The sequence below is a fragment of the Penicillium expansum genome (assembly GCF_000769745.1).
Source record: "Penicillium expansum strain MD-8 chromosome Unknown contig17, whole genome shotgun sequence".
In the NCBI taxonomy this organism is placed as follows: Eukaryota; Fungi; Ascomycota; class Eurotiomycetes; order Eurotiales; family Aspergillaceae; genus Penicillium; species Penicillium expansum.
The window spans coordinates 100,518-111,084 of record NW_015971330.1 but is presented as its reverse complement, the minus strand read 5'-3'; the positions used below and the strand labels follow the sequence as shown (position 1 = coordinate 111,084).

The 10,567-nt window shown below is 47.1% G+C and overlaps 4 protein-coding genes across 4 annotated transcripts; 2 read left to right on the top strand and 2 right to left on the bottom strand.

Moving 5' to 3' along the window:
- Nucleotides 1-2,765: 2,765 nt before the first annotated feature.
- On the bottom strand, nt 2,766-4,328 carry PEX2_006460 (Alkaline phosphatase-like, alpha/beta/alpha; the record flags this gene model as incomplete). The annotated part of the gene is made up of 1 exon (XM_016737923.1): nt 2,766-4,328. The coding sequence occupies one exon, from the start codon at nt 4,326-4,328 to the stop codon at nt 2,766-2,768; it is 1,563 nt and encodes a 520-aa protein (XP_016597897.1).
- Nucleotides 4,329-4,626: 298 nt separating this feature from the next.
- PEX2_006450 (uncharacterized protein) lies at nt 4,627-5,713 on the bottom strand (the record flags this gene model as incomplete). The annotated part of the gene is made up of 2 exons (XM_016737922.1): nt 4,627-5,306; nt 5,368-5,713. The coding sequence occupies 2 exons, from the start codon at nt 5,711-5,713 to the stop codon at nt 4,627-4,629; spliced, it is 1,026 nt and encodes a 341-aa protein (XP_016597896.1).
- A 517-nt stretch (nt 5,714-6,230) lies between these two features.
- On the top strand, nt 6,231-7,148 carry PEX2_006440 (NmrA/HSCARG family protein; the record flags this gene model as incomplete). Its single annotated transcript, XM_016737921.1, has 1 exon — nt 6,231-7,148. One exon carries the CDS (start codon nt 6,231-6,233, stop codon nt 7,146-7,148), a length of 918 nt encoding a protein of 305 aa, XP_016597895.1.
- Nucleotides 7,149-8,008: 860 nt separating this feature from the next.
- On the top strand, nt 8,009-10,240 carry PEX2_006430 (WD40 repeat domain-containing protein; the record flags this gene model as incomplete). The annotated part of the gene is made up of 3 exons (XM_016737920.1): nt 8,009-8,627; nt 8,679-8,792; nt 8,844-10,240. 3 exons carry the CDS (start codon nt 8,009-8,011, stop codon nt 10,238-10,240), a joined length of 2,130 nt encoding a protein of 709 aa, XP_016597894.1.
- Nucleotides 10,241-10,567: the final 327 nt, after the last annotated feature.

Sequence of the window (10,567 nt, the reverse complement as noted above, 5' to 3'; positions counted from 1 at the left end):
GATTATGAAGATATGTGTAATAGTAATTCAGGAATCTTAATTTTTTTGCCGTTCTAAAGTCAGGCGTTCAGGCACTAAACCACCTAACTATAAAAGGGGTTTTGAACCCTGAGTCCTATAAGTCTTCGTACTACCCGCCAACTAGAAAGAGGCAAAAAGCACGCAATTTTCACCAAAGAGAAATTCGGATATTTGAGTCCATCAGATAAGCCAGGGGTATACATTAACTAGGATCCATAGGGAAATATATTGACTGCATACAACCTTTGAGTGATTGATCAAAGACCTCGGTTAAATTCCGGTTAGGGAGTCGCAATCCATATGGCGGAGCACGCAATTATATATATTCTTCTTAACGCCCCGGCCCCTGGGAAACACAAAATGTTTGCCGGTGTTTGATAGCCGCTTGCTCTTAGATAGACACAACTCTACCGGACTCTTGGAAATGGTCCCGACGTCCCCGGCAGAGGCTCCCAGCACGGAGGCCCACTTGACGCAAAGTGGAACAAAACGTATTCGTACCAGACAAGCTTGTAGGCCGTGTCACCTGCTTAAGGCAAAATGTTCCGGGTCGTTGCCTGCCTGTCAGCGATGCAGCCAAAAAGGGATGCCATGCGACTATGCATCCTCAAAGCCGGGTTCTGGGACACGAAAAAGGCGAAGAGCCATTGCATCAAGTGAGATTCAGCACGATCACCCACTGTTATCGCCGTTGATATCTCCTGAACAGACAGTGAGTGCAGGATATTCCCTTCAGGCTTTACCACCGCGAAGGACAAGGGCCGAGGACATTATTTCCCCCAGAGAAACCCATGGCGATGGGGTGAATTATGACTCGAGCAAGGAACTTGAAGTGGAGAAGAGTGTAGTCAGGCTCTACATCGGCGCCTACTTTGAACACATCGCACCGCTTTATGAGAATGGCTTCATTCACCGCGCTATCTTTCTACAAGCCTGGAACTCTGGAACGGTCGAACCAGCGTTATTGAAGGCAGTTTGTAGTGCATCGGCGGCCTTCGTGTCCGCGGATCCCGCCAGAGCTGAACGAAGAGGAAAATGGCGTACTGAAGCAGAGGCGTATGTTTGGTCAAATATTGGACGACCATCTATGGTCGCACTTCAAGTTCTCATGGTGGTAATTTCCCAAAATTGTGCATTGTCCCGATTTCTCGCTTTGCAGCCGCTGCTAGGAATCGCTGCAAAGATGGCATATATGCTCCGACTGAATCATGAAAACACCCAACTATCCACCACAGCTCGCGAAATTCGTCGGCGTATTATGTGGTCGATATTCATCTTGGATAAACGACTTGCGGCCGGACAGTCGGACCTGATATCGTGTCCCAAGGAGCAAATGCACATACAACTGCCATCAAACGAGAGAGACTTTGAGCTCGCAATTTCTAGCGGAACAAGTACTCTTATACCAACGCATATTTATGAAGGTGACTCCACAAGCATGGGCACCAGAGCATACTTTTGCCAGCTCTCTAATATTCGGCATGAAATCCTTCAGTGAGGAATATTACAGCGAGAATTACTATTTCCAATGCTGACTGAGGCTTAGGTACACCAGGAGAGTAATTTCAGAAGGTTCAAAAGCACACGATTCTCATGTTGAGCTTCTTCAACTGGAATCTGACTTACAAAATTTGAAACACTCACTGCCTGAATCAATGGCCTTTAGTGAGCGTAACCTTAACCTACGAGCTTACTCTCCACATTTGAAGCGATACGTTATGTTACATACGATGTGGCACCAATGTCACTGTGACTTGTACAGATTTATGCTACCTGGAATTCGGGAGTCCCTGCCCGATGAAGCTCTCAATACGACGCTACCTGAGTATACACTTTACTGTCAAACACGGGCAGTGAAACATGCAAAGGCACTCGTCGATATTTTTAGAATGGTTCAGAAGGTTGGCGATCAAACTCCACAAGATCCGGGGATTAGCATTTGTGTATTTCAATGCACACGGATTTTGATACGAGCTTTTGATATTGGGCTTCTCGGAAGTCAGTCAACCGCCATTGAGCTACTTTACCAGCTCAAATCTGTTACAAAGATACTCTTACCTATTACCGCAGTAAATCAATTCGCTGCCCAATTGGTGAGTTATACACTTCATGTCTTGGCAGGAACGGCCTGTCAGCATCTTTGTATTCTAAAGCATAATGCTCATTATGGTTCATTATTCAGTACAAAGAGACCGAAAAGCTCATAAGCACCGCGATTGCTGGGGGTTCCTACCCAAGGCACGAGACGCAACCCGACTCGGTGACAAAAGACTCACAGACAGAGCACATCCGTGACAACAACATACTCGATATTCTAGCTCGCATTCGTCGGCACGATATTGAGCGAGGAGAGGAAGTCCTTCGGCAGTGCCCAGCAAGCCCTCCTGTCACCACTCCGACCGGATCGGAAGTACCATCAGACAGAGAATCAGATGCCAATGAAAGAACAGTAGAGAAACCATCGAGGGGTAAAACTTTAGAGGAATCTCTGTGGTATACGGGACTCGAATCAGAGCACATGTTTGGCTCACTGGATACTGTATTTGATGAATTTGGGGGACCATCTATGAATTTTGATTCTCAAGATCTTGAACAATTATATGGGGATCAAGCATAACATTGGATGAGCCTGGATTTATACTAAGAATAAATAATGCCTAATGACCTGGAAACTGTTGATACTGACCTCATTGCACTCTTTCAATATCAATTGATATAAATGATTTTGGAAATTCCCATGCCACTCAGATTGTTTCAGTCCTCTTCCTATATTGTTCCCCCGGGCTCTCAAGGTTCACCGGAGGAAATCTAGGATCCTTTTGAAATGGGAGAAAGTCCGAGGTCTGCATCATCCATCTAAACATCTCTGCCTGCATCTCTCGAATAATATGGTCAAATTGTGGATCTGCAGCGACGTTGTGAAGCTCAGCGATATCGGTCTTCCTGTTGTACAATTCGGCTGGTTCGTACAGCCGATACACATACGTCCAGTCCTTACTTCTCATGGAAACTGCTTTTCCAACGATCTCAGTATCTTCATGTTGCAGAATAGACTTGATATCATATGGATAGGGCGCTTGCTCAAGTAGCGGCTCTTCCAATTTAAGAAAGCCCCCTTCGGTGTATGCGTAAAGCTTTGGGTGCTTCCGAATCCCGAGTATTGCCGGCAGGAGCGAAACGCCATTGTGTGGAAAGCTCTCAGAGACCTTGCACAGCTCAAGAACAGTTGGGAGTAGGTCGACCATTTCACAAATGTCATCATTGGTTTTACCGACAGGTAAGCCGGCACCGCCTATTATGAGAGGTTCGCGAGCAAGAACTTCAGACACGCCGCTGGGCCACTTCTCAATCATACCATGATCTCCAAGGTACTCCCCGTGGTCGGTGTAGAATGCGGTGACCGTGTTTGATGCCAAACCTGTACTTTCCAATGCAGTCATGACCTGCCCAAATTGCGTATCAAGACGAGAGATCATTCCATAGTATGTCGCTGTAATCTCAGCCCAGATTTCATCGGTTGCCCGTTCTGTGCCATAACGCTTGCGATTCTCTTCAAAATATCTCGGTTCATAGCCTGTTTTCTGCTCTGGTTTGGTTGGAATTGGCATCTTTTTGCGGTCATACATGGAGAAGTACGGTTCCTCGACTTGGAATGGACAATGAGGGAAGATCAACGGTAGGTAAAGAACCCATGGACCCTGAGGAGGCTTTTCTAGCCACTTTATAGCAGATCGCACAGCAGCTTCATCATAGTCCACTGTTTTGTCCTGGCTGCGGAGACCCTTGTAGAACAAACGATCCCAGATATCTTCTGACACATCCGGTTCTGCGTGTCCCTTTCCAAACTTCGGCATCCACTCCGGCGGGACAAGGAAGCCGTACTCAGTTACACTCAACTCTGTGACCGTGGGTGCAAAGGTATCGCCTCTAGGAGCCAAACATGCAACGTGGTATCCGCTTTCCTTCAGCGCGCGAAACATGTTGGGTTCCCAGGGCTTGATGAGATTTTCCAAACTTCGGTGGCCTGATACATGTGGATATTGTCCTGTGTAGAGTGAACATCGGCTTTGTGAACACACGGTGGCTTGCAAATAGCAATTCGTGAATTTGGTCCCCCGTGCAGCGAAGGCGTCAATATTGGGTGTGCGAACATGGGGGGTTCCGAAACAGCCAACGGAGTCATAACGAAGCTGATCTGGCATGAATATCACCAAATTCGGGTGAGATTCTGCCGTTTGACTTGTGACATCGTCAATTTGACTTGGTGGGTTGTCGAGGGTTGGCGACGGGAGCCTAACAGGTGCCATATTGCTTGATGATGTTATTTTTTTTTGTTAATTTTTGATCCTGTTGCACGAGAATCTATAACATTAAAATATCAATTGGAGATCTGCTTCATACTTGGAAATGTAATTATTTTTCCCTACTAGCAGCCGGTGGGCTAGTAGCCGGCAATGGCGGTCCGTGAGGCAGCCGAACGGATATCAGCCGGTGGGCCAAGCTTGTGCCTGTGTCATGATAGAGTGTAAACTAAAGTGTGAAGAAACAAGAAAGACCTGGGCAACGCTAAAAAAATAACTGTGGTATTGTTGGCGTTGTATTTGCTTATAACACACCGCCCCTTGAATAAAACCAAGCTTTTGTTTCGTCAATCCCCAATTTAGTCATAAGAAGCATCTTCCCAAACAAGTCCACATCGTCTGGCTTCGCTTCCTGAAGCAGTCCTGTAAAATCTGCATTATACACAATAAAGTGTTGGTTTTCCGTCCAAGCCACTGCGAAATCGAAGGCACTTTGTGCATTCCATAAATGCGCAGACTGATACCATGCATGCTCGAGTCCAAGCTTCCCATCACAGGTGGAGAGTGGCTTTCCTTGTAAGAAGTGTTGGATCTTCACAAAGTAGAACACCATCATCACAGTCCGCCGCGCTGATTCTTGGAATACCCATGATTCCCAAAAGCTCATTATTGGTTCCATGGAGATAGGTAGTAGCTCGTAGGGCTGTGAGGGGAGTGGAATATGGATGCAGTTGAAAAGAGATAGTACCGATGCCTCGAGTAGAGCCAATAGGGATTCCGAGGATGGTTGTGTGCGGATGCCACCGTCAAATAAACGCATTATCAAGTATAGAACAAGCGCGTGGATTCGAGCAAGCAGTTCCAGTGGCGTGGTTGGCGGTGGTGAAGAGAGAAGATCGTTTATGCGAGCATCGAAGATTGACATCAAAACCGGTGAATTTATTTCATTTTTGGCCATGTAGAGAGAACAACAAGCGAATGCATCTATGACAAGGTTAGTATGGTAATTTGTTGTAAAAGGAAAATTTGATATCGGTGAACCAACCTTGCATGTCCTTCGGCATACCACTTTTATAAAGCTGACCGTGACACCATGGAGTCTGGTTCTCGGTGACTACCATTTTGGGGATGTTCCGGAGCACATCCACCGCGAATTGTAGTCGATTGGCTAATACATCTGAGAGCTGCTTCGGAGGATTCGTTCTTGTCATGGCGGGATCGAAGTTCTGCGACGAGGAAAGGCCCTCGAAGACATCCACACGATCTTGTGGGGAAATTATATCGATGTAACGGAAGGGCGAGTCGATCATAATAGGATGAAGTGGGCCCATATTGACCGGGGTCATCAACTCAGAGTCAAGATTGTATTGAGTAGACGCGGTGTCAATCATCTCATAATAATTTGCAGATGACGGAATAGCAGTAATGAAATCGGCACAGGTTTGAGGCAGCCTGCCTGGGTAAAAGCATGGTATGCTTTTGTGGATACATCTTGAGCAGACAGGAAATGATAGGTCGCAGCGCCGTTTGGCTGATTTGCATGCTTCACATGACTTCCGCCGCGAGGTTGTTGTGGTCTGACCTGCAGTGTGAAGCATCTTCACCTCCTTGGGACTTCTATTTCTCGAAGAAAAGGTTGAGGAAGAGAAATGTTCCACGCTTGTCAGTGGGTCTGAGGCGGAATTCCGCCCGCTAGTGGACTGAGGCTTTGGTTTACCAATCAGAAGTCGCTCCGGGATCGGGACAGATGCGGACCGAGTGGAGTTCCACCAGATGTATACATTGAACCTTGGAAGTGTCAAGTGTCAACGTGGACACAGTGGGATATATAAAGACGTATGTTGCACACAGATTCAATATAGAAATTGCAAGCACAAAGCCTCCTCATTCTTCATTTCTGAACTTCAAATGTCTTCTCCGACCGTCTTCGTTTGCGGCGCCACTGGTACCCAGGGCGGCGCTTTAATTGACCATTTGCTCAAAGCTGATGTCAAAATACATGCCGTTACACGCAGCCCCGACTCGGCTGCTGCTCAACATCTTAAATCACTTGGCGTAATCATCACGGAAGGCGATTTTGACAACGATGATTCCGTCAGAAAGCCCATGGCCAATTGCACAACCCTTTTCCTGAACTTGATGCCAGCGTTGACAGATTTGAACGCAAGTTTCGAACAAGCATGCCGACTTCTCAAAATTGCGAGGGAAGCTGGAATCAAGCAAGTTATCTATGCTAGTGCAATGTCTGCCAATGATCCCCAACGCCTCAAATCATGGGATCCGACCAGCATCATCAGCACCATGCTACTCAACAAATCGGCCATTGAAAACGAAATCGGCAAAGCGGGATTTGAAAGCTGGACAATTCTACGCCCGGGGAACTTCATGAACAACTTCTTGTCCCCCAAGGCCATGATGTACAAGGGCTTCACGGAAACCGGAGTATTCACCACTGCTTTCGCTCCTGATACTTTGTTGCCCATGGTTGATCCCAACGACATCGGCCAGTTTGCTGCAGCAGCAGTCTTCGATCCCGTCAAGTTCAACCACCAAGAAATCGAGATCACTTCAGAATTCCTAGGAGTCGACGCCATAATCCAGTCTTTATCCCATGCCACTGGAAGGGAGATGAGCGTTGTCTATATGTCAGATGAGGAAATCGGCGAACAGAAGGCTACCAATCCCTTCATTGCTGGACAATTCATGGCCCGTGATCTAGGATCATTTGTGGATTTCGACAAGGTCAAGGCGTGGAATATCCCGCTAGGGACTTTTGAACAATTCTTGCAACGAGAAAAATCCAAAGTTGATGCGACATATCTTTGAATTGCAATGCCCAAGAGCACAAGTGGGTGGAGGAATAAACGGGGCTGACGGGGATCCCCTGAAAATTTGTGCCTCAAGCTATGTTTCAATCGTTTACTTCACATGTCTCTGTTTACTTCTCGTTACCCATCAAGTTGATTTGATCCTCTATATTTCTCATCTTTTCTTGTAAGACTATCACTATCCTAGAAGATTAATCCTCCAGTCCCAATCTGACTCGAATCTATACGAGACTAGCAATACTAGTAAATTTCCAAAGAAATAAGAAATATAGGAACGTTCGTGGAGCAACCTATGTCTTCTCTAACTAATCTGTTCCATACTATATTACATAAGCAACTATTTACTCCAGGGCTTGGAAGTCTACACCATCATTGTTGACCTACTTGCTTAATGGCGCAGCAGGACATTCCAATTTTAAGCCAGGGTTAATATCTGATGTTCTAATGTTCCATAAAACGGTTAATTTTAGAAAACAAATGTAGTGGTTATCTGGAATTGAACAGTGTTGACATCAAGATCATCTAGATGCCTAGTGATTCCACGCGTTTTGAGACAAAAAAATCAAAACAATTGAGCCTAGGGATTAGTCCAAGCCAACTTGGCGTTAGGTAACCGTTAAAGAAGGAATAACTTCCAAGTTTGGATTGAAGGAGTTCCAGATGTTGACATTAAGAGTGGAGGGGGGGTAAAATGCCTTAGATGCCTTGAACACGATCGCGTCACGTCGCGACACGAAAAAAAAGATCCAACTTCCCCGATTCATCTCCGGTCCCCTTTAGTCTTTAGCCCGCCCAGACCTCCACCGATGCATCCATAGCCTTTTTATTTTCTTTCTGCCTTTTTTTATTAAACACACAATGGACATCTCCAATCTCCCGGAGGTACCCCGATCAGAACCTGTCCTTCCTCCTCCAGAACCTCCCTCATCCCCGCCGTCTATTGCTTCCGACACTCGCAGAACCAGAAAGCCACCGACTGTAACGCCCCGGTCATTCCGTCGATTCTTTACCCCACGTTCTTTATTACCGATTGGGGATACATCTATCACGCCCTCAACCAGCCGCCAGGCCTTACGGGCACTGACATCCCCCGCGGTGAATCGTCTGGGACCAGCGTTTTCGAGAACTTCCAAGGCTGGCAGTACCAGAAGTCCTCACGATGGCTTACCAGATGACTTTATTCGCACCCCGAGCCGGAAAAGAAAGAACTCATTCTCCTCAGTCGTATCTCCGCAATCCTCGCCTCTGAAGAGAGTTCGTGTCCGGTCTCCGACGCAGGACGTGGAACAAGATATTAAAATTCCAAACATCGACATCTGTCACGATGCTTTAGCACCACCGAGTCCACCCAAGCGAAATCGCCCCGTGGCCCCTGTGCGACGCTCCCAGGCATTGCAGACATCTGGTGCTTTGTTTATGCGAACTATGATGGGGGCTCGGGCAAATAAAGTAACCCTACGATCTAACTCTGGCGCTGGTTGGTATTCACCCCCATGGCTTACTTGTACACCTCTAATCTTCTCTCTAGGCTGGCAAGATCTTACTTCCAACTTCTATTCGCAATCGCAAGACCGTCACATGTGTGGGAGCTACGCATCGGAGGGTTCAGTGGCCCTCCCATTCTGTAATGCTTCATGCAACAGTAAGTCATATTTCACCTGACTGCTCCTTGTATATGCTAACAAATGGGAAGCAAATTCTCTTGTTGCAGTGGGCGATGAAGAGGGTGGAATTCGGCTCTTGGATTCATCAATGAATGAGGATTCTGGCTTCTCTGACGCATACCTTGGCTTCCGTCCACACATGAATTCGATCATGGACCTCGAGTTCTCATCGGATGACATGCTACTAGCTACGGCATCTGGCGACCAAACTTCTCTTATTATTGATATGACAACACAACGACCCATCCACTGCTTATCGAATCACTCATCCTCCGTTAAGCGGGTCCAATTCCAACCGGCATCAAACAACAAGGTTCTTGCTACGTGCAGTCGGGATGGAAATGTTAATATTTGGGATCTCCGCTGCAAAGGATTCGAACGGCCTGCGTTGCAAGTCCAATGCTCCCTGGAATCTGAAACCGAAAACACTGCAACCACTACACCTCCAAAGATGTTATACCCACATGTTCTAAATACCATTGAAGGGGCCCATGCATACACAACCTCTCATAAACCGACCATGGATAAAAATGACGCGCCACCAATTGGCCGGACCGATATCACCGTTACTTCCCTCGCTTTTCTCTCGCCCGGTCGCGAAAATCTTTTTGTCACGGCTTCTGAGGCTAGCGCAAGTGTCAGACTTTGGGACTTGCGAACAGCACATAACAATCGTCGTGGTCGACCCGTCATCCCTCTATCTACAACTCAAGAGCCAGAAAGCCATGTGAAGTATCGACGCTTTGGTCTGACTTCCATGGCATTTGGAGGAGATGGCTCACGCTTATACACACTTTGCCGAGACAATACCGTTTACACATATTCCACATCACACTTAATTCTCGGGCATGCGCCTGAACTTTCACTCAACAACAACCGTCCACGAAGGACTGGAGGCTCCGACAAGGACGGTCTTGGGCCTCTATATGGTTTCCGCCACCCTCGCCTCCAAATTTCCTCGTTCTATGTGAAGTTGGCTGTGCGCAAAGCAAGCCACGATCATCCGGAGATGCTAGCTACTGGGAGCAGCGACCACTGCCCCATTCTTTTCCCTACCGATGAACGGTACCTCAACTCTACCGTGAAGACACCAGCCGAATCTCTGCCTAGCAGGACTTCCCTTTTCACTACCCGCTCAGGACTTCGTCGCACCAACTCTGGAATAGGGTTGTCCGGGCGCCTCGAAGATACCATCCCAATCCACCAATCAGGCACTCCTCTTATTGAAGGTCACCAGAAAGAGGTCACTGGTCTGTCCTGGACCCCATCTGGTGAACTCGTTACTGTGAGTGATGACTACTCCGCTCGATGCTGGCGTGAGGGATCCGAGGCTCGCGAGCTTCGAAACGGTGGTGAAACTGAGGGTAAACGCTGGATGTGCGGCTGGGCTGATATGAAAGACCCAATTGACGACGAAGACGAATGATTCCCTGGCGTCGTCTGTGCTTTTTATTGTTTTGCATTTCCGAGGTGTTTGGATGTTTCTTTTCTTTTTTGCCTGTGGGCATTTTACTGGCGTTTGGGAGGGCATATTAATTAGCGTAGCATACCCTTTATTTCGGGCTTATTTGTGTTATTTGATTGAAGCAAACATGTCCATCATTCATCGATTCTAATTACTCTAACATGTCTTCCTGGAGTATGCTAACAAACAGAGATTAAAGGCGAATATGAAGTAGAAGTAGAAATGTCCGGGGTTGTTACGTTGTGGTCGCCCATATAGAGCGATAAGATAAGGCCAACCTCGATGAAA